Consider the following 25,526-nt stretch of genomic DNA (forward strand, 5'->3'; position numbering starts at 1 on the left):
CACCAAGCATTTACTTTCTCAATACACTAATACGTCCAAGAAACAGCTCCAAATGTTTATTTCCGTAAGGTTGATAGAACCAACAGTTACGGGTACTAGTATTTTGGAAAGACTTCAAGTCTTTTCAAGCCAAAACACACATACATATATTTATCTATTGAAATCAGCCCATACGCAGAAAAACATATTTTGCTTTTGCTACTTAGTAAACCTAATTACAAATAAATATGATTTACATATCTTCCTGATGTACATGTGATAAAGTAAATATCGAATTTTATGGAAACCAGCACCAATTAGGGCTCTTTTTCATTTGACAAATATTAGGATAATAGTTATTCCCCAACAACTTGGGAAATAACATTTCTCACAGAGTTAAAGTACTTTCATATCAGCACATAATGGGAAGATTCAAAATGTATTACACAGAATGATTTTCTAACTATACTTGGTATACTTGGTAGCATTTTTTTTCATATTTGGCTATATTGGGTAATATTTTAAAATAACAAAGAAAAAATGAATCAACTAAAGCTTATGGCTAGTAGAATATTCATGGAGAAAAAATTAGCAATGCTTTTAGTACAATTGAATTTTTACAAGATATGAAAAATTTAAAAAATCCCAAATAAGAATAGACTCATACAATAAAACAAAGTTACTATAATGCAGTACAAATAAAGATCCACTTTCATCTATATAACTTATTAGCAAAAGCTTTCTGAACATTTACGCCATCTAAAATCTCATTATATAAACATTAGAAATTTTAAAGCATTCTTTACTTATATTCAAGTTTAATTAAGAAAGTCTGGCATGATACATTTTCTCATTTACAATTATTTCAAAGTACTCACGTGATGTATTTAGTTTCTAACTCATGAGCCTTCCCTGTTCCATAATTTACATATTGACATCCATTTTATTTTATTTTCATATTCCATGTAAATTTCAACTTATTCCCCATCATAACCAAGGTTTGTTTTTATTTTTACTGAAGTATTGCTATAGATAACTGTGTTGCCACAAAGTCCAAAATGTTAAAAGCAAAATCTTATTTCATAGTTTTTTTTTAAATTAAATATTTCTTCACAAGTACTCAAGTGTTTTTGCCTGAAAATTTAACCTAAGGCAGAAAATAAATAAATGTCATATCATTTAATAAGCTCCATGACATGTTTTCATTATTTGTATGCAAAAAAGATAGGCAACGACTAATAGCGCATGTGTGTGGGGGATGAACCTGTACACACACACAGACATATAGACACATGTATATTTTCTTTTCAGTAACAGGGACTGGTTCACACTTGTTTTATAGCTCAGTCTCTTTTATAAAAAAAAATAGTGCACATTTTAGACAGAGCACACAAGGCAATGGATTGCAATAGTTATCATGGATTTTAGAGCAGGACTGCCTAGGTTAACATTTCAGCTTTGGAGATACCATGTAACTTTTGAATGTTAATTAAACTCTGTGCGCCTTAATTCCACCATTACTGAAGAATGACAACAGCATCCATTACACAGGAGTAAGGGAAGAATTAAATGTGTTAATTCATATAAAGTGCTTAGAACATTGTCTGGCTTATGGGAAGTTCTCAAAAAAATCTTGCTCATAAAATAGAGTTGAAATATTTAGTATTAGTTATACAATCAGCTCTGTCCTGGCAATGCTTGTTTTTCCAAGAAGCATTAAATTACCTAAAGCACTTCATAAACACAATTGATTCAAATAAAAAAGAAGCTGAGAGTCTCGAGACCTTCAGATTCACAATAATTAAATTATTTCTACCAAAAACTTCAATAATAAAAATTTTCATCTGGCTGTAATTGGATATGGATAAAACCTGAGCCAAACCAATCCAATATTTGGTTGAATGTTTTCATGAGAAAAAAATGAGTTTCTTTTCTCACCTTCATGATCATGATCAAGAGCATAATTCTTAAGCATTTTAAATACCTTATCATTTTATCACCCTTGCTATAATGAACAAAGTCTTAAAACTCTCAAATAAGACAGTGTACTGACTTAAATTCTTCAGCAAGTAAATTCCTATGTGTTTTAACTACCACATTGGTACAATGGGAATGATAACAACAGGTATTGCTTAGTGTTATGGGGAGGAATTAATGAACTAATGAAAGGTGAATTCTTTACCAGAGTTTATGGCAAATAAGAAGCACACAACAAATGTAAATAGGTATTATTATTACCAATAACAACAATATATTTCCTATTTATACAAGCATATTATACCCTGAATATTAAAACTACAGCTAGAGGTAAAATGCCTAAATAATCAGAAGGCAAGGAAAGGATATTTTCCTAAAAATGTAACTCAGTGGCTATATTGATCAATTTTATAAGGTTGGTTTCTTATTAAAACTTTACTCTTCTTTAACCAACAAATGATTAGTTGAACTATATATATTTTATGTATGGATTTGAATCTTACTTTTTATAATGTACTAAGAAATGAAAAGAATCTTTCTGATAACAAAAATTATTTTTAAATATTTTTAAATATTTTTAAAATGTGTCTGAGAAGGAAAAAAAAAAGGCTAAAAAAAAAAAAAATCATGGGCTTTGTAGCCAAAAGGAGCAGTCACATTTATACCATCATATAGCAAGTAATTTTAAGTGAATTTCTTAAACACCATGTACCTCAGCCTCCTCATCAGTAAAATGAAACATAAAAGGCAGTAAAAATATTTTGAGATCCACACCCTGGTAGCCTTAGCAATCTTTAAAATCACTGTAATGTCAGAGCAACTGAGGTATTATTCTGAATGTCTGTTAAATCTCATCAGAATTTATACTCTTCCAGAGTCCTGTGGTATCCAATTTAACCAGTGACAGAATTGATGTTCATAACCTGCTTTGTCCTTTTCCATATGAATTTAAGCTATACTGAAGTTGATTACTACAGTGTTTTTATCCTGTATAGATAAAGAGAAAATTTTACCTCCCCTTTTCAGAAAACTATCTTTCTTTCCTTGGTGATATCTTTTAAACATTTTCCACAAGATGTCAAGCTCTACAGACTGACCACAAAGTGTAAAAGTACCTAAAAAACTGGAGATGGGGAAACAGCTAATGTGATCATTCACTATAAATGAAAAAAAAAAAAAAAAGTGATTCTTAGATTTTATAAATCAAATGAGCTTAGGGGATACAGTCAACAATACTGTGATGACTTTGAATGGTGACAGATGGTAAGTATGCTTACCGTGGTGAGCATTTCATAACATATATAATTGTTGAGTCACCCTGTTGTATACCTGAAACTAATACAATATTGTATGTCAACTATACTTCAATAAAAATAATAATTCACTCATGAAAAAAACTCCAGATGATTTTAAAACTCAGTATTATGCAACATAAAAGAATGAAGACAAACATAACTAATGCTCAGCCATAAGCAGAAATGAAAAAAATATATTTGCTAAAACATCAATTCTTCTACCCTTTTGTCTCGTGACCTCTTTAACTCTTAATATAAATAAGATTCTCAAAGATTATCAGTTTATGTAAGTTATGTTATTATGCACCATGTCAGAACTTAAAACTGAGAAATTTTTAAAAGTACATTATTTCTACTGTCTTGGTCTCTGCTAAGATGGCATCAGATTTACCTACCATTGCTTTTGCACAATCAGTGGCTATATCTAATACAATGAAAAAGGCAAACAATAAGTTAGAATTATTATGAAAATAGTTTTGACCTTGTGGAATCCCTGGAAAGAACTCAGGAATTTCAAATTTCCAAGAACCGTACTTTGAGAACGGCTGCATGAAGAGTTAATATTCCCCAAGGTCTGGAAGAGACAGCCAACACAATTCCCTTTAGCTTTTATCCCAACCTATCCTGAAATAGTTTAATCACTTACTAAATTCTTAAGTTTCAAAGCACACATACGTAACATAATTTCATTCAAACTTAAATGAATAGCAAGCAATACTGCAAGCATTTCAGTAAGACATTACCAAATATGTTCTCAGAATTGAAATGGCTGATATATTAACAAAGAGGTAAATGTCTTCCAGACAGGAAATTCCCAGCTTCTCCATATTCTCTACATTTCAGATTTGATAATGGGATTTATCTTCCTTCCTTCTTTCATTTCGTTTCCTTTTTTCCTTAATAAACATGCACACAAAGGGTAATTCTTAAGGCAAAGAGTTATATATTATAGTTTCTATGCCCATCTGTTCTTTTTACTGCATAGAACAAGCATTCAATGGAAAATCCCTGATATGAGGGATTATTTTTGATCTGTTATAATTCATGAGAAACACAAGACACAATGTAATAATTCTATTAAAGGAATGAAGGAGAATACTCAAATTGAAAAACTCATATATATATATATATATATATATATATATATATGCGCACAGTTATTGCAGCACATTTATTCAGTTATGTACACACAGAAACTGCCACTGACATTTCTTCTTTGACAGCTGTTGTAAGAATTCTTAACCTCACTGGGATTGAATACAACAAAAACCAAGATCTTTTTGTCAGCTGTAAAATCCCCTGTAGTGGTACCGATATAAACTGAAATCTAACTTTTCCAGAAGAGTGAGAAACAACTTTCTTTCTGCTTTCTTCCCTTCCTCACTCCTTCCCCCACTCTCTTTTTTTGCATGTTCCCACTGTGACTAAGGACATATGACAATGTAACCTTGATAAAATGCTGGTAGAAGTTAAAAGTAAAACTCAGATCACTCATTTAAATAGAAAAAAATCATCTTACTTTACATATTTAACATCTCTACTTGACAGAAAACTCTAAAGAGTGCATTTGTTAAATGTCTAGATTATGATCTTTGATTCCAAAAGAATTCAAGACGCAAGAAACATATTTATATCCATGTTTCCAGAAATAACTGCTATTTCTTTGATACTGTACCCACTGAAATCCCCACTAAATCTAATCTGATTTTAAAAATTCACTTTTGGGGGGCGCCTGGGTGGCTCAGTGGGTTAAGCCTCTGCCTTTGGCTCAGGTCATGATCCCAGAGTCCTGGGATCGAGCCCTGCATCGGGGTCTCTGCTCGGCAGAGAGCCTGCTTCCTCCTCTCTCTCTGCCTGCCTCTCTGCCTACTTGTGATCTCTATCAAATAAATAAATAAAACCTTTAAAAAAAAAAATTCACTTTTGGGCGCCTGGGTAGCTCAGTAGGTTAAAGCCTTTGCCTTGGGCTCAGGTCATGATCCCAGGGTCCTGGGATCAAGCCCCACATCGGGCTTTCTGCTCAGCAGGAAGCCTGATTCCCGCCCCCCCAACCTCTCTGCCTACTTGTGATCTCTGCCTGTCAAATAAATAAATAAAATCTTTTTAAAACATTCAATTGTTAGCTTAAAACAATGCATTAAGAATAGACATATACACAGAAAATGTATTTATCATTGTGTAGTGTGGGAAGGAGATGGGGTGTTACCAGTAATGGGCATCAGGATCTTAATGTGGTGATGGAAATATTCTAAAACTGATTTATGGTGATGTTGCATCACTTGGTAAACTGGCAAATTTACTTAAAATATCATTATACTTCAAGTGAGTGGATTATACGATATATATGTTATATGACATATAAAATATGATATATGATACATGATATATAAATGTCTCAACAATATTATATATATAAATGAATGTAATGAATGAGAGAAGCCAGACACCAAAAAACATATGCTATATGAATTCATATATTTAAATTGTAAAATGGGCAAAACAAGGTATTAGAAGCTCAACAGCAATAAAACTTGGGGCGGGGTGGAGTATGGCTGGTGCAGAGTTTAATGGAATACCTCTGAGATGCTGTTAATGTTCTATGTATTAACCAGAGCTTGGTTTGTGAAAATCCACTGAGTTGTAGATATTTATGATATGTGCAATTTTCCGAATGTGTATTATACCTCAATAAATGTATACTATATACACATACATATATACCTGTTCACAAATGCCTTTTCAATTTGAATAATAGAAGCAATTCCACATAAAGTAATACTATTACACCACATATTTAAAATATGTGTCCAAAAAGATGGTATGAGGAAATCATACGATACTCAAACTTCCCACATGTAGATGGAGTTTTTGTCCAACTACTAAGAAGAACTCCAACAGGACTTTGTACTGACAACAGGGAGAGCATGAAGCTAGTTTATCATCAATTTATAGAGGTTTCTTAAGAGCATGTGAACTCAGTCTGTGTGGAGGTTGGTGGGGTGCTGGCCTCAGGAAGTGGCACATTTCAAAGAGGCTTTGGAGAGACTAGATAGTGCAGAGCAGGCACCAATAAGCTTTGGAAGCCATGGCAGAAGAGGTTGGGTGAGGGGTCATTGAAGGGAATCTGTCCCCTCATGCTCTTTTGGGTGCCTTATAAGCCAAATATATCTTATATATCTAATATATTATAAATCTAGTATCACTTTTTTCTCTTCTGGTTCCACCAATGTTGCCATCCTTCAAGGAAGGACCAGCTGAACCTTCCCTTCCAGGGAAGACTCTTTAATATTATCTGGCCAAAAGAGCTTTCCTCCTTTTTTTCAACTCCTCAATAAACATAAATGATGTAAAAATAAAACACTGAGCAAATAATCTAGCTGTTTGTGTATTATCTGCCAAAAAGCTATAGGTGTGTGGGCAGGAACCATGCCTGGCTTATTCATCCACCAAACTCCAAAGTTGTCACGGGGCACTGCACGTTGCGGAATTTCAAGTGTTGGTGGAGTTAAAAATGGAAATATTTCCATTAATAGCTGAAGATAACGCAAAACCTCAGCTGCATTCAAAATGTAAAATTTTTGCAGTTATCAGTTGCCAACAGTCATTTTTCACATTTAGGTTCTAAAGCTCTATGTACCATTTTTCAAATCTCTGAAACGTGTCAATGTAAAATAGAAAAAGAGCAAAAATCACTCAGATACTAGAATTAAGATTTTAAGTGGCATGACACCATCAGAGAGCACATTTAGTTATTTATTCACACACCATTAAACATCAGAAAGTAGTTTTAGGTAAAATCAACAGAAGGTCTGCCCTCTAGAAGCCGACAATTTACTTTAGACAAGACGTCTCTGGGGTGTGATAATGCGGGTGCAGTAATGTTTAGGGGCAATAAAGAAGGATGCAGACGATAACAAGGGAGTGAAAACAGAAGTTCTGAGAAGGATAAGGAAATGTGTTCTGACATTTTAATAAGTCTTCTAGTAGGATAACGAAAGAAGAAAAGCACAGAACTTCCAGAGGGGATGCGGGCAAAATGGCAACAGAATACACTTGGATTTGAGAAAACGAGGTGTCATCCACCAGACAGTGAAGGGTCTGGTTCCTCTAGAGAAGGTTTCAGACGGCAAAGTTCTACTGGGGAAAAATATGGACATTACGTGCCATCCCCTTTTGATGCAAGTCCCCAGTTTTTCATACAAAACTAACATTTTATTATACAGTTTTATTTATGTATTTGTTCAATGTGTATTCAAACATCTACATGAAAACTATTTCATGTCTGTCCTTGCCTATGACACATCTAATTTATGAGGGTGAAGTGAGTTACAAAGGCTGTTTAACAAGGTTATACAAGGATACACGAAAACATTTTGTATTTTGTAATATAATTCTCCGATCCAGAGACACACTTAAAAATGTGTAGACACTGATACAATGTATTTCTAGAACTTTAAATGAGTGAAAACAGTAACTATCTAAATATCTCTTAGAAAAGTTTCCCCATTATAATCTAAATTCAAATGGATCATTGAAGCTCTCCGTATTGTTATTATTATGATACATCCACATCATAATTAGAAATTATTAGCATTATTTAATATGCTGTCACTGGCAAAACAGTGAAAGTTCATTAATTATAAAGCAGCTGAAGCAGACGTGGCCATCTCATCTCTTGGGAATTTACAAGATGGAACCTGATTTCTTCTAAGAGTCAAAAGCATTTAATTTGGGCAAGTATAAATGTAGTATATTTAGCAGTCCAAATACAACCAAGGAATTCGCCTCCATGCAGAATTAACCACAGTTATTTGAGCTGACAATTCTTACTTGAGAAACCACCAGGGGGCTTCCACAAATGATTCACTCAGGGTGCTTAAAGCAATTTTACTCTTCAGATTTGTCACTTTACAGACACATCCCATATAATTCAGCAGCTTGAGAGGATCCATTGTAACTATTTTTTGCAATAATTATAAGATTAAGGGCTTATTTTGGGAGCCATTAATAATATCAATAAGAGGATTAAAACAATTTCAATGAAAATCATAAAGAGATCAAAGAGCTACTAAAGTTAATGGTTCTGCCACATTTAAAATGAAAAGCTAATCACAGAAAAGCAGAATTTCCTCCTCAGCTCACACCTCAAATGGATTCAAAGAATCTATTTTTTTATCTGTTGGGTCTGGCAGAAATAAATAAAATAAAATAACCATTTAGTCTTAATGCTCATTCATACTCCACATGGAAAACCACTCAGGACAGACACCATTATAACACCTACAGATCATGAATTAATTAGATTTTTTTTGGCATAACATCAGAGAATTTAACCATAGTTGGAGGCATGTCAAATGTGTAACAAGAAGAGACACAAAATGAGATGTAACAATGAAAGAGACATACAAGAAGAACCAAATGCTACCAAACTTCTATCACATGGAATCCCCAATATAAAAACCTTATTTCTCATTAATATTCACCATAGCATGAGTTAGCATTTTAGAAATAGACAAACAAAAGCTCTCAGATTTGCCCAGAGAGACCATCATCCTTCAAGTATACTACAGATGTTTTGATCATCAAAAACTGGGCATGTTATAATTTCTAGTAATAATTTATACAATTATTTATAAAAAGAAGATACTATCAATATATTAATCATGCACAAAGATATATATCAGCATTTTAGTCATCAGAATTTTAGACAAAAAGCTAAAAATAATGCAGGCTTTCTCAAGCACTAGAAAGATAAGCCTTGAGAACTATGGTTCTTGTTTTATATACTTGACTTTGTTGATTTTTACATATGCCATGATTTCCCCTATATTTTAAGGACTCCTTAAATAATAGAAGAAAATAACTGGCTAAATAGAAATCCTACTGAAAAAAATAATTTACTAAATAAGTAATTTATTCATTATTTTAAAATTACTTTGTGAGCATATTTAGTCAGAAAATATGAAGGCTTATAGTAAATGAATGACTTTACTAATTTCTAAGAAATCATAGTAATATTGAACAAATATTTAAGAGAGATATACATATAAAATATTTAGCTAATTTATCAAGAAATCTTAGTATAATTTAAACCTTCCATAGTATGGATTCCCATTGACCAGTTTTGTTAGAATTGAAGAACTTCTTTTCTTTATCCAGTGATATTATATGATAACTTATGTTATATTATTTGAATATAGTAATATTTTGAATAGCTTAAATGAATTACATTATATACTAGATAACAAAATAATAGTTTTTCATTGTTTTTCAAGGCCAAATAATCATTAATCAATAGTCTTTTATTACACTTTGATTAATGGTTATAAAAATTATCTATTAACTTTTATTTTTTTCATACACTGACAGAAAATATTTATTAGCAGTAAAATAATTTTTCTGCAATTTGTGGAGAAAATTACAAAAGTCTGTTTTGGAAACTGTGAAAAATAAATTTAGTTTTTTAGCTATTGAGCCCAGTTCTAGAGAAGTCAGAGTACATCATCAAACTTAATAATAATCTAATAAATTTTAATAATTTCCAAATGCCATTTGCAATCTCTAATGCTAGCATTTTAGTGATATGGGAAACCAGTTAAATTGAAAAAGTAGCTCAAATTATTCTAAAATATATAATGCTATTTGTGTTCTTACCTATGCTCAGTATGCCACACAGACTCATGGTTAAGAATTTATACGAAATGTACACACAAAAAAGAATATTAGAAGTATCATACCTTTGAGACATAATCTTATAGGCATCTGGCAGATAGCATCGTATGTTCTCCATCTGAGCAGGGTCAGAGTCACAAATTTTGTCATCAGTCCTTCCATAGTTGGCACTTTCTATCATGATGACATCTGTTCCTGGACAGCGGAGCTCTATGGGGTAGCTCTCACAGGAGAGCTCTCTGCGGACCACAGCCATCGGAATTGGGGCACGGCTGAAAGCTACCGGAAGGAGGAGGAAGAACTATTAAGTCATCTTTATTACATACGAAGGAAAAGTACATGTGTTTGCTTTTCCAGTGTTTGGGATAAACTAATACCAAAAAACAAACTAGTTGCAATTAACAATTTTAATTAAAATAGAATATTTTTCACTTTAGTAAATTTACAAGATCTTTAAAAATCTCAGAGTAATAGCTATTTCATAAAACCTTACCTAACACAGTTTTCTTATAAATAAAAGAAAAAGAACACTCAGATTTTCTAAAACTTTGGCTGGTATATGAGGTAAAGTCTATGTAGAAATATTATTGAGTGCGTAGAGATTCTCAGGAAAACCGCAGGGGTACTGTGTGTGCCTTGTTTCATTTTGTTTTATAGAAACTATTACCAAAAATTGCATTTTTAAAAAAGATTTTATTTATTTATTTGACAGAGGAAGAGGGAGACAGAGAGAAAGCACAAGCAGGGGAACACCAGAGGGATAGGGAGACACAGCCTCCCCACTGAGCAGGGAGCCCCAGGCAGGGTGCCATCCCAGGACACTGGGATCATGACAAGAGCCAAAGGTTAACCACTGAGTCATCCAACAAAATCACATTTTTGTTGAATTTATATAATCTTAAGGATTCTATTTTCATTTTAAAACATGGTTTCATTTTTCAGTATTAATTAACATAATCAGTATACTTTATAATGTAATTATACTGATAATAAGTGTTCTTTAGGAAAATAGAGATTTATATGGAGAAAAATTAAATTTTCCTTCAGCTCTCTCCATACACTCTCCCCCACCGTCAAGAGATAACCAGTTAGCATTGTGGTGACCCTCCTATTAGAATTGTCTATAGAAAAACAAATAGACATTTTATGTTTCCTCCTACCCTTCTTTATAGTTCATTCAGTTAGTATTACACTACACATGTTGTTTGATACCTTGATTTATTTTATTTATTCCTTTAATGAACATGTCTTTTCATTTCTGTATTGTAGTCCTCATTTTTAATGGCTGCCTTTTATATACCTATAAACCTTATATAATATATCTTACGTTGATGAGCATTTGGGAATGTCCATGTGTTTTTGTCATAGTACTGTAAGGAAGTATAAAAATATTTGTGTACCATAGCTAAAATATTTTAGAAAACCAAATATATTTTATAGTATATTTTTATAAATGAAACTGATGGACCAAAGGGAAAATATATTTCAAGCTTGGCAAAAATCAACAACTAGATATCTAAAAAACTTAAATAGGTATAGCTCTACCAATAGCACCTTTCATTTCAAAACAACGTATTACCAATTCCCTTAAATTTTGCTAATGTAGTAGACAAATAGTGATACAATATCCTTCTTACAAATTTTTCAGTGTTCTATTTGTACAATGGAATATATTTTCATGTTCATCAGCCTTTCACATTTGTTTTATTTATGAATTGCTTGCTTACATTTATACATGGTTCACTATTGTAAAAGTTCTTTGTTTAATAAGAAAATTTTTTTAAAACTGGTACTTTATATTTGTGGCAAATATGTTCTTTTAGTTTGTTGATTTTAGATGTTTGCTGAACATCCATATATATCTCATTTTTACACAGGGAATTACCCATCATTTCATGTCAAATTTATGTTTCCCACTCCAAGAGTGTGAACATAATCAGTAGGAAGAAAGTCAAATGTTTAACTGTAAAAACTCAAGTTTTCTTTTAAAAGCATAAAACTAAAATTCTAAATTATGTTTACCAATCATCTACTAAGTTGATTTCCACAAATAGGAATAATTATAGAGATACACACATGAAAGCTATAAATATGTATTAATATTTAACTCACTAATGTGTAGATATATAAAATATGAATTTAAATAAATATATGCAACTTTTCTTGTGACTTTTTTACAAAGCATAAAATGTGAAAATAAAAGAAGGGAGGAGAAACAATGAAGTGAAAATAGAGAGGAGGTAGAGAAAGAAATTTTGTTGCTATAAATATTTTCACTTGAAACTTAACATAAATATTGATTTGGGGGGCGCCGGGGTGCCTCAGTTGGTTAAGCATCACCTTGGGCTCAGCTCACTATACTTGAGTCCTGGAATCGAGCCCCACCTTGGGTCTCTTCTCAGTAGGGAGTCTGCTTCTCCCTCTCCCTCTGCCCCTGCTCATGCTCTCTAGCTCACTTTCTGTCTCAAAAAATAGATAACCTTTAAAAAGATAAATTGATTTGGTTTGTGAAACCATACGATTATTTCAAAAATTAAGAATGATACTAGTTTTCACCTCATTTCTACAATGTTTCGGAAAAGCTACAACTGAACCATACACTGCATGCACAACTTCCGAGCAGGTCCCGTAAGAGTCCACGAACAGCACATTCAAGTATTCCATGCTGGATGTTATTCAACATCTTGTTTGCTCTGTCTCTCTCCCACACACACATATACACACAGAAGAATCTAGCGCATCCATATCATTCATCAGAGAGTTAACATAATTAGAGGTTGGTTGTAACATGATTTTTAGTTTGCTCTTGAGTCAACATTTTGACAGGGTATTCCCACAATAGAGAGACACTGAATTTCTGAAATATTCATTTATATTTTTCGTAAAATAAAATATCCTTATTTATCTATCATTCTGAAATTAGGTGGTTGTTTAAACATGAAGTTCTTTTTTTTTTTTTTTTAAAGATTTTATTTATTTATTTGACAGACAGAGATCACAAGTAGGCAGAGAAGCAGGCAGAGAGAGAGGAGGAAACAGACTCTCTGCTGAGCAGAGAGCCCGATGCGGGGCTCAATCCCAGGACCTGGGACCATGACCTGAGCCGAAGGCAGAGGCTTTCACCCACTGAGCCACCCAGGTGCCCCTAAACATGAAGTTCTTTTTAATAATGAGACTTCTAGGGGCGCCTGGGTGGCTCAGTGGGTTAAAGCCTCTGCCTTCGGCTCAGGTCATGGTCCCAGGTCCTGGGATTGAGCCCCGCATCGGGCTCTCTGCTCAGCACGGAGCCTGCTTCCTCCTCTCTCTCTACCTGCCTCTCTGCCTACTTGTGATCTCTACCTGTCAAATAAATAAATAAAATCTTTAAAAAAAAATGAGGTTTCTAAAAAAAAAAAGTGAGATTTCAGTTTTCATTTTCAAGGATAAAGATATTTTCATAATGTATTTAGTATTTTAAGTAATGGAATCGCTGAATAATAAAAGTATTCCAATTTGGGGATCCAGTTTCATGACCTAGGTATGGAATTACAGAGGTTGTTTTTGTTGATTTGGTTTTTATTTTCGGTTTTAATAAAAGGTTTTCCAAATCAGAATTTTCCAGGACATTTTTTAACATTTGCTAAAAGGCAATTTGTTTCTTAACTTTGGTATAACTATTTTTAAAAATAACATTGAAAGTGCTTCCAAACATTGAATTGATCTGGCTATATTTTAACTTAAACAATTAAGTTAAATTACGTTAAAAAATGAGTTAATTTAAGAAGAAAACAAAACAAATAAGCAAATCATACACTTACAGCATTTGTTTGACTAAGTGGACAATTTGCTTAATTAAATGCATCAGTCAAGTTTTGTCAAAAGGTATACACAGGGAAAGCTTTATTCTGGTTCTTAACTGTCAAAAATATGATTTAGAACCAGACACTAGACAGTTTCAAAGCCAACTAAAATGTGGAGGCCAAAATTTTCCATGTATCTCTTTGACCCTGTAAGAATTACACAAAAGTTATGTATTTGGCAATTTTTACAGAGAGCCTGAGTTGATTTGTGGATGCTTTCTTCCATTTAACATATAATTGCATTTGTATCAGTAACCCAGTGATAAATTGCACTCCTAAATGATGGATGTTTTGTTTAAAGGAATGTATTACTGGAAACTATAACATTATCTAATTAGCTATTTAAATTACTTTTAATTATATTGCTAAATGCTTTAATCAGCGACCAAAGTCCAATGGAAAAAAATATGCTTAAGTTAAAAGTTTTTGTTTTGTTTTGTTTTAACCATTCCGTTATCCTGCTAACAATGGAGAGATTTTGCTTAGTAGAGAAAAAAACCAAGACATGGGAAATGTTAACAATACAAATGCAGGATAGTCCATAGAATTGTCTATTACATATTGTACTTGGGGAATATTGCCTTGGGCTTTGGGAAGCAGCTGTGGGAAAATAATTTGGGGCAAAGAAGGCATATTCTTGAATTCACTTTTTTTTTTTTTTTTAAGATTTTATTCATTCATTTGACAGACAGAGATCACAAACAGGCAGAGAGGCAGGCAAAGAGACAGGAGGAAGCAGGCTCCCTGCCAAGCAGAGAGCCTGACGTGGGGCTGGATCCCAGGATCCTGGGATCATGATCTGAGCTGAAGGCAGAGGCTTTAACCCAGTGAGCCACCCAGTGGCCCTTGAACTCACTCTTATACCATGAGTTAATCTGCTATAACCAGGAACAGAGTATAACATTAGATGTGTAATGGGTATTAGCTGAATAAATTGGAAAAACCTTCAGATGTAAAATCTGATAACCGGGTAGGATGCCACACTAGGGAACTACCCACTGTCCATGGGACCGAGGAGGCTTTGATGAAATGAAGCTTCACTACTACGGATAGGCCAAACCTCCACAAATGCCCAGTTCCACGGCAAGCACACACCTAACGAAAAGTGTTCCTGACCAGGGATTAAATAACACTGTTCTCACGCACTTGTGTCAGCACAAATCACTTTCATGTTTTCTTTTCTGAGGCCTCAGCCAGTCGGTTGTTAAAACTTCTTCTCGACCTTCTTGGGGCTCTCTGCTCTACTGTTTTAAGCTGCTTGGTGACAATTGACTCAAAATGCCTAAAGTCCTTGGTGAATTATGGATGATAACAACAAAGATACCAGCCTAGGGATGTGAGGTGGGGGTGGAGGCAGGGGCTAAACGCTGGTGACCAAACACAAGCCACATGATTCTTTGTGGACCCCAAGGACAGGGCTCAGAGAATTGCTAGGATAACCTTAGGGCACTGAAGGGAGCTTTCAACGAAGGGAGTGGCGGTTGGGATACTGATTTTAAAACAATGGATATCAATAAGAATAACAATAAACACAGACACAGAGGCAAGCAGCTACACTCAGTGGGTTGAGAGCATAACACAGTATAATGTATTACATTTTGATCATGTTGAGTTTAAGGAGTCAGGATAGACATTGAACATTTAAAAATGTTCAACTGTTGGGGCACCTGGGGGGCCCAGCTGGTTAAGCTTGGGACTCTTGTTTTGAGCTCAGGTTGTGATCTCAGAGTGGTGACATGGAGCCTTGAGTGTGGCTCCTGGCTCTGCATAGAGTCTGCTTGAGATTCTCTCTCCCTTTGCCTCTGCCCCTCCTGCAGAGTGCCTGCGCTCTCTTTCCATCGCTCCCCCGCCACATTCTCTCCCTTTCTCTCAAATAAATAAATAAGTCTTCAACTCTCAGTTGGACTCAAGAGCAGAATACAGACTAAAACCATGCGGAGGGCATGAAGTAGTGCAGGGAGCATCTGTAGAGAGAATGAATGCAGAAGTCGGAATATCAGTGGCCACTGAAGAAATGTTGGAGAAGCGCGCCGTGGAGTCACACAGAGAGGGGCTCTGGGCATCTCTTCAAGGAATAATAAACTGACTAACCTGACTACCACTTATCACTGCTTTGAGGGTAAGGAAACTTAACTACAGGACAGAGGAATCAAGCAGGTGTGTGCACGCACGTGTGTACCTGTGCACCTATCTCCTTGGGCCAAGCCTTCAATGCCCTGTTCAAACCTCATTTTTCCAAGAGTTACTCCACATATTCAAAAATACACTCAAAAAATAAAGCCTGTAGCCTAATCTCCATTTAGCAGAGACTGAAATCTTCAGCCTGCTCTATACGTTTATTTGTTGTGAATACAAAAATATTAGCAAAATGGCTTATATTTGTGTTTATTTTCCATTCCCTTAACCTTTGTACTTTAACCCAAAGCCTGTCTATTTAAGTAAAATTAAATCCACTAAAGGATTTTTTTTTTAAAGAATGTAAAATAGAAGACAAATTTAGCAGTAAGGACAAAATAATTGCTTTAAATGAACAGTGACAGGGAACATTTTTGATCTATATTTAGGAACAAAAAAAAATTGCATGACTTGGTGATTGGCTGAACTTGAAAGGTAAAAGGGAGGGTAGTAAAAATAAGCATAAGCAACTGGCTATACTTTCATGAAAAAAATCTGGTAAGAAGTTGAATACAGGTTAATGACTCAGAAAAGAAATCTTTATAAATTTGGGAAGTAGAGCAATAAATAAGATAGTAGGTAAGTAGATAAGATAACCTGGGGAGGGAGTATAGGTTTTATTAAAGAGCTTCATATGGCAGTTCTCAAGTACACTCACTATTCTTTGTATGTCCTCCATTTTGCTTTCCCCTTGAATGTGGGCTTTACTTAGGTCCTCACTTCTAATGGACATAATGTGATAGTAATGAGTGTACATGATTTCCAAGAGTTGTTCATTAACAAGATGTTGGAGCTTCAGTGTCCCTCTTGAAAACTCATTCTATTCAAAGCCAATGGCCAGAGAACACTGGACCAGCCCAATAGAGAGATCCAGGTAAAGAACTGAGCCCTCTTCTGACAGACAAGTAAGGAACTTTGGCAGCTCATGCTCCAAACACCAGAAAGCCTTCCTTTTAGTAACCACAAAACTATGAGATCCTGAGCCAGAATCAACTACTTAAACTACTCCCAAATTCTTAACCTAAAAGAAACCATGGGAGATAATAAACACATACTTCGTCAAACCACTGGAGAAATGTGCAAAGGGTGGACCCTGAAACTTGTACACAGATACTAAAGAATTACCAAATCAATAAAAGAAAAATATTATACATAACCCACACAGAAATTCTAATATTACCATCCCTTTGCTCAAATATCACTTAAGCCACCAGATTTTATATATATACACATATGTGTACATATATATAATTTTATTATATTATATATCATTTAATTCATATATAAATATGTATAAATACAGTCTTCAGCACTGAAAAACGATTACTAATAGATACTAGAAACATTTTTTTCTGCATGCAAATAATCATAAGAGAAGAAAAAAAGGCTTTTTTGAAAACTTTAAAATGAAAAGGAAAGAGATTGGGTTTCCTATAAGAAAGAAGTAAAATTATTTGTGAGTCAAAGCCAACGATTTTATTTTTTATTTTTTAAAAATATTTTCAGTAGACTTTTTTCCTTTTTTTTTGGTTAAGATTTTTGTTTATTTACTTGACAGAAAGAGAGACAGTGAGAGAGGGAACACAAGCAGAGGTGGGGGGCTGGGAGAGGGAAAAGCAGGCTTCCCTCTGAACAAGGAGTCCCACACAAGGATCCATCCCAGGAACCTGGGATCATGCCTGGAGCAGAAGGTAGACGCCTAATGACTGAGCCACCCAGGTGCTCCAAAGGCAATGATTTTAAAGGCATTTCTTAATTACAGAGAGGGACACAACTATCTGGAAGTGGGCTAGGTTTTACTTATTGCTAATGACTTTAAAAAATACTTCATTATTTTAATGTTGCCAAAAAGCATATATTCCCAGTTTTGAATTTCAGCAGAGCCTATGACATAATTTTCTTAAATATGTGTTTTTTCTGTGTCATTTTACATGTCAGCACATTTATCCAAGTTTTAAAAAATGTGCTCTGAAAATCGAGTCCAAAGTATTTGGCAGGAAAAATAACATTTAAAACCTAATGAAATATCAACCTACCATCTACTTTCTTTAAAAGTATATCTGCTACCAGTAAACCTCTAATACACTGAATTTCAACATCTCTATTTCAGCGAAAAAGAAATATAATTTAAATATGATAGTACTGAATAAAGTGTAACACAGTGATAGATAAAACTGATACCTTAAATGAATAACCAAAGGCAATTATGTTCTGAGGGCAAGAGCAAAGCAAAATAAAATAAAACAAAAAAAAAATTTTTTTAAAACCCTAAAAAACATGAAATTTAAAATTTCTGAAATTAGAGAACAAAAAGTACTAATGAATGGAATATTATAAAACAATTAATGCTGAGCTATACTTTTGACTGACAGAGATTCAGCATAAAGGTAACATTAATCTTACTTTTGAAGTTATCGATACAAAAATGGTGGCCTTCAAGGGAAACTGTCCACTCAGAGAATGTATAAAAAATGTAGCAAGTATTTGAATAAATGAATTTCTATCTCCTTGTTATAACTTTTCAACATTCAATAAAATTATATTCTACAGTATCTTTCAATGATGTTCATGAGGGATAAAATTTCTAAAACTGTCAATTTTCACTTTTCACAATTATCTGGTTTGTTTTCTATATGTCAAAAACTCAAACCTGGCTGTTCAAAAAATTCTTAGGAGTAATATTTATAACTTCAAGATAAACAAAAATTCAGTAAATACAATCATAAAATGCAAAGAAATAAAGAAGATATGCTAATATAATTTTCAATATATATTGATCACCTACAGTGTGGCCACTGGGAGTTATTAAACATAAGCCATGGGTGTTGTTTGAATTTTCCCACCACACTGGAGATTGTCTCAGACCTAGGTATCATTCTATTCAGAATGAGATTTCAAAATCTGGCAGAAGGATCTTCAATGTTATCACATAAATCAAGAAGATGGTAAAAATTCATACATGTGATGATCAATTTTAAGTGTCAACTTGACTGGGTTAAGGGATGCCCAAGTAACTGGTAAAATATTTCTGGGTATGTCTGTGAGGGTGTTTCTGGAAAAGAGCATTTGATTCAGTACACTAATAAAGAAGATCGCCCTCACCAATTTAGGTGGGTATCATCCAATCTTTTGAGCGCTCAAAGAGAACAAAGAGGCAGAAGAAGTATGAATTTGCTCTGAGCTTGAACTGGTATATCCACCTTCCGTAGCCCTCTGATATTGGTGCTTCTGGTTCTCAAGAAGCTGGACGTGGACTAAGATTGACAACAGTGGCTCTCCAGACCTCAAGCCTCTTAACTCAGACTGAGACTAATACCACTGCCTCCCCAGATTATCAGGCCTTCGAATTTGGACTGGAACTATGTCATTGGCTTTTCTATGCCTCCAGCTTGCAAACAGCAAATCATTGGACTTCTCAGCCTCCATAGTTACATGAGTCAATCCCTCATAATAAAATCTCTTCATGTTAATATACAAATATAACTTTTTACATATAAATATAAAAATATATATGTCTCTATATATGGATCCATATGTATATCCAAAAAAATAGATATTTGATACATAAAATTTCATAGTTTTAGAAATTATATTCCTCATCAATATAGCTCAGCCAACAATCTGGAGAACACTGATTAAGAATGTGACTGTTGCTAAGTCCCCAAAACCCAAGTAATGGTATCCATCATTACTAAAAACAAATGGTTATAGGACACTGACAACAAGATCAGAGGAGTGAAAGTCTGGAGCAGGGTAAGGCAGATGGGCCGATGATTCAGAGCAAAAGTACTGAGAATCTTCCTAAGTGTCTCCATGGAACTTCAGAAGCTTGTAGTTAGAGAATGTGCATACTATGCAAGGCTTAAAACGTTATGAAGCACAGTGAATTATATAGAACAGATGAAAAATTATGGAGTGATAAACATGTGCTTGGGTGCTTAAAGAAGATTTTTTGAAGGTAGCAAACTTGAGCTGGCTATTAAGCGTGAAACAAAATGTGAATATGGGAGAAAAAAATGGTAAAATATTCCAGGCAAAAATTCTGAGCAAACAAAGATACATTTAGAGTTCAGAGGGAGGATCCTAAAGAAATATCTGCATTTCCACGTTCATTGCAGCATTAATTTTAATAACCAACACATGGAAACTATCTACACATTTATTGATGGGTAAATGGATAAAGAAGATGTGGTATATATGTACACACATATATATATATATACATATATACCACATCTTCTTTATCCATTTACATTTATATATGTATATACATATACATATATATACACACACACATACACATGCATACACACGCATATATATAATATATATGTATTTCATTATATATATTATATATTTCATTATATATTACATATTCATATATATATTTCATTATATATATAATGAAATATTATTCAGTCATGTGAAAGAAGGAAATTCTGCCATTTATGACAACATGGGTGGATCTTGAATGTATTGTGCTAAGTGAAATGAGACAGGAAAGAAAAAAGACAAATACTGTATGATATCACTTATATGTAGAATCTAAAAGAGCCAAACTCAGAAACCAGGAGAATAGTGGTTGCTAGGAGATGGGGTGAAAAATGGCAGGATGTTGGTCAAAGGATATAAACATTCAATCATAAGATGAGTAACTTCTGGGGATCTGGGCATCTAGTGTACAAAAGAGTGATTATAGTTAACAATACTATATTATATACTTAAAAGTTGCTAAGAGAGTAGATCTTAAATGTCCTTACCACAAAAATAAGTGGCAATTATGTGAGGTGATGATGGAGATGTTAAACCCTACTGTAGTAATAATTTTATAATGCATAAATGCATCAAATCATCACACTGTACACCTTAAACTTACACAATATTATATGTCAATTAAATATCAATAAAGCTGGGGAAAAAAAGATATATTCACAAGAGAATCAGGAGCAGATGGCAGACAGAACTAAGCAGTAGTCAAATCAGAAATATCATTATAATCAGATTCAGAATATAGTCCAAATTATATAGGACAATATAAGATTATAATATAATAACATAATAATATTAATAAAAGTAATCTTAAAAAGCATTAGCCAATAGATTGTTTGAACAGTGAAAGATATTAGACAGTAGAAAGAAAGATAAAAGAGCCTGGAATTAATGAGGAAGATACTGTAGTAAGCTGTTTAGGGTGAGATGATGATGATAATTGCTAACATTTATGGAATGCTTTCCACGTGCTAGTGCTTTAAAAGTACCATTTTATTTCAAACCCAAACAATAAAAGCTTAGCAATATTATCATTCCCATCTAGAATACCAGGAAACTGCAGCTGAGCCAAAAATGAATGGGAAGCAAGAACAAGAAAGTTATGTAGGTAAGAAATGCAATGACCCTTCTTATGTGTCACACAGAGAAAACAAAGAAAGGGTGCTTGTCTTGGGAAATGAATAAGGTATTATTAGACTATCACACTAACAATAATATAATCTTATAGATTGTCATTCCATTGTGACATTAAGTCTAATTCCTGAATATGAAATGTAAGTTAAATATTCCATTTATTATGCCTGGCAAGGTCATTTTGTTTTGTTATGTTTTCAAATAGCATAAAATATTATTACCATTCTGACAATTTTAAGAAGTTCTTTCCTAACACTTTGATACTATATCACAAAAATTAATATGAAAATTTTCTTTGTGTAAAAATCCACTGCAATAAGAGGGAAAATCACTAATTTTAAAATGTGGCATTAACTTTCAAATGTAGTAATTTTACTTATATTGCAGTGTATAAATATGTAATGTTCTTTATTTCAAATCAACAAATTTAAAGTTTATGTTATTCTTATGGTACAACCAAGAAAACCTATAGTCCTACAGATACTTTTCTTTTCTCTCTCTCTCTTTTATTTTTTTGGATTTTATTTTTACTTATTTGTCAGAGAGAGAGAGTACACAAGCAGGGGGAGGCAGGCAGAGGGCACAGCATCTCCCCACTGAGCAAGGAGCCAGATGTGGGTCTTGATCACAAAACCCTGGGATTATGACCTGAGCCAAAGGTAGAGACTTAACTGACTTGAGCTACACAGCGGTCCCTATAGTCCTACATATTCTAATAGAAGAAACACATGGGAAATTTAGTGAAGGATAAACATAAGTTTTGAATAAACAGTGGTGTCACAGATTAAAACTAAACAAAATTTAATTTTGAAGGAACTAAATTGTTAAACAGTGAATAAATGCTCTACTGCACAGCACACACCACTCAGAAATATAGGAGCAGCCCTCACTCACATCCCTTTCCTCCTCCCCACCCCACCACACCACACACAATATTCACTGGAAAGGATAAAGAGCTTTCAGTAGCTTATCATTTTTGTTTGTTTGTTTTATCCTAAAGAGGAGACATTTCTTTCTAACTCAGTAGCACAAATCCTCTGCAGAAGAGACCTTGTAATAACCTCTTCGGTAATCTTCAACTCTGAAGACACATACAGCAGTGTTTATAAATCCTTTATCCACAAGCTCTACAACAGCGTTAACATATATACTAACCTGATCAGTGCGGGACTGATGTATTTTCGATGTATTTCACTGACAAATAGAACAATACATGAAGCCATAAGGAGCAGGACCAAATCCATCATCTCCACATTGTTACATTTTCTAGGCAAAGTTCCCTCTCTGTTCAACATTCATTCCACTGGAATGTATTTGTTAGGAATATTTGTAAGTTGACTATGCTGCTTACAAAATGAAATGCTTATCCTTTATTTTATTCCAAGTGAAAACTTTTATTAGCCATGTTTTCAATCAAATACATTTTCATTAAGAAATTGACTAACACTAAATACTAACAGTAAATCCTGGCTTGAAGACTGGGGATCTTTAAATATTTAGTCATATAAGTAAATGAGAAAATGTACTAACCAACCAAATCCCTCAACCTATGAAAGCCCAGATATTTGCCAAATACTTGAAATGTGGGATAGGAAGAGTACCCTGCTATTTTTTTTTCCCGTAAAACACTGATGACAATTTTCCATCCAAAGCAGAAAAAAATAATGAGAATGAGAAAAAGGCTAGCCAAATGAAAATATAAATGCTAGGCAAAACAAAAAACAGCACCCATTGGATAATTCTGGACACTAACAAGATCCACTGAGTCACACAAAGTGAAATCTGTTGGGTTAGTTCAAAAATGAACTCTCACCTACCACCCTTAGCTTTGAGATGAAGCCACCAGAATTCTGAATACACACATTTTTACCTTCTTTTTGACAACAATAAGAAACAATACAAATAGGGGCACCTGGGTGGCTCAGTTGGTTAAGCGACTACCTTCAGCTCAGGTCATGATCCTGGAGTCCCAGGATGGAGTCCCACATCAGGCTCTCTGCTCACCAGGGAGTCTGTTTCTCCCGCGGACCTCTCTCCTCTCATGCTCTCTCTCTCATTTTTTCTCTCTCTCTCAAATAAATAAATAAAATCTTCAAACAAACAAACAAACAAACAAATACAAATATACTGAGAGGCAGAAAAGCAGCTCACACACTTAACATCCTAAAACCTTATAAACTGAATTCCAAACCACATAAAAAAAAAAAAATCACAGAAAATAGGTGATAAAATCTAGACCAAGGATTTTTTGTATATGTTATAAAACGGTCATGAAATGCCATAGGGCACATAGAGCACTCTAGTGTGTTTGTCCACCTCGAGCACAAAATAAACCAGTGAGGTTTGTAAAACACACTTTCCCACTTCCAAAAAAAATTAATAGAAAGTATTTATAGAATTCATTTTCAGGGACAGAAGGCAAGTTTCTTGAAATCGGTTAAAATCAAAGTTACAATCAATAATCTACTCCAATGCTTCCTCAAATAATTAAGCAAATAAATTGTGAAATAAACAGGAATTTTCAATGCGGTGGTTGAGAGACACATCTTTTGTCATGCTTCAATGGTCAGTATCAATTCTCCACATCACTTCATTTATTCATTCAACAAATATATATTTACAAATAAAATTGAAGTGCCAGACATTGGTCTAGGTTGTGGCTATTCAATTGTCAATAAAATATTGATTCATGACCTCATGGAATTTACAGTACAGATGGGGGCAAGGGATAAACATTAAAAACAAATGCACACATAATTAAATAATCCCCCAATAACCATGAGAAGTATTAAGGGGGGGGGACCAAAAAAGGATACATTGAGAGAAAATAGCAGTTTCACCATCTTGAGCAACATGTCTATCTCTGGTGTACCCAAGAAAGTTGAGATGGTCCAAAATGATATTAACAAGAGTATTTTTAAAATTACTAAAGCATAAATTTAAAATCTTATAATGTTCTATGTAGCTGAAAATGAATTATCTCAATAAGTCTTGTTCAAATTCTTCTCTTCTTTCCTTTTCATTCTTTATTTTATGTTTGTTCATTATGAGAAATGTACTCTTTAATTCCCATCCCCTATTTCCTCCATCCCTCTACCCATTTCCCCTCTGGTAACCATCAGTTTCTTGTCTATAGTTAAGAGTCTGTTTGCTGGTTTATTTCTCCCTCTCTCTCTCTCTCTCTTTCCTTGCTTGCTTGTTTGTTTTTAATGTCACATGACTGAGATCATATGGTATTTGTTTTTGTCTTAGTTTGCTCAGCATTATACTCTCTAACTCTATCTATATTGATAAAAATTACTAATGCCTAAATAATATTCCATCACATATATATTTATATATATTATGTGTATCATGTATCAAGAAGTGATATATATCATATACCAAGATACATATACAGATATCTATATATGTATATCATGTATCATGTATCAAGAAGTGATATATATTTATATATCACTTCTTCTTTATCCATTCCATCTATAGAGCGACACTTAGGCTACTTCCATAGTCTGGCTATTGTAAATAATGCTTCAATAAACATAGGGGTGAATGTATACCTTTGAATTAGTGTTTTTATATAATCTGGGTAAATATCCAATAGTTTGATTCCTGGATTGTATTTTCCACAGTGGCTACCTGAGTCTGCACTGTCTTTATTCCTTTCTCTTTATTCTTTGCATATCTATCATTGGTTTTTGATTTGTGGTTACCATTAGGTTTTTACAACATCTTTTGTATATAGCAATGTATGTGAAGTTGATGATTTCTTAATTTTAAAACCATTCTTTCCTCCTCTCCCCTGCAACATTTTAGGTATATGGTGTTATATTTTACATCCTTTTATTTTATGAATCTCTTGGCTGATTTTTGTAGAAATATTTATTTTTACTCCTTCTGCGTTTTTTTGTTTTTGTTTTTGTTTTTTTACTTTTCATACTCTCTCTATGGTCTTTCCTTTCCACTCAGGGAGTCCCCTTTAATATTTCTTGCAGGGCTTGTTTATGGGTTATGAACTCCTTTTGGTTTTTTGTTTGAGAAACTCTTTCTCTCTCCTTCTATCCTGAATGAAAGTCTTGCTGAATAGAGTATTTTTAGATGGAAGATTTTTTTCCCTTTCAGAACTTTGAATATATCATGCCACTGCCTTCTGGCATGCAGAGTTTCTCCTGAAAAATCTGTTGAT

At 33.7% G+C, this 25,526-nt stretch overlaps 1 protein-coding gene across 1 annotated transcript in view; it reads right to left on the reverse strand.

The window, feature by feature from the left end:
• The window catches only part of ADGRL3 (adhesion G protein-coupled receptor L3), a 792,227-nt gene that overhangs the window by 397,787 nt on the left and 368,914 nt on the right, over positions 1-25,526 (reverse strand). The window contains exon 5 of the mRNA XM_032849431.1: positions 9,989-10,202. Coding sequence (XP_032705322.1) covers positions 9,989-10,202 — 214 coding nt within the window. The remainder of the gene's footprint in view (positions 1-9,988; positions 10,203-25,526) is intronic.

The sequence above is a fragment of the Lontra canadensis genome, unplaced genomic scaffold (genome assembly GCF_010015895.1).
Source record: "Lontra canadensis isolate GAN:19392208 unplaced genomic scaffold, GSC_riverotter_1.0 scaffold1, whole genome shotgun sequence".
Classification (NCBI taxonomy): Eukaryota; Metazoa; Chordata; class Mammalia; order Carnivora; family Mustelidae; genus Lontra; species Lontra canadensis.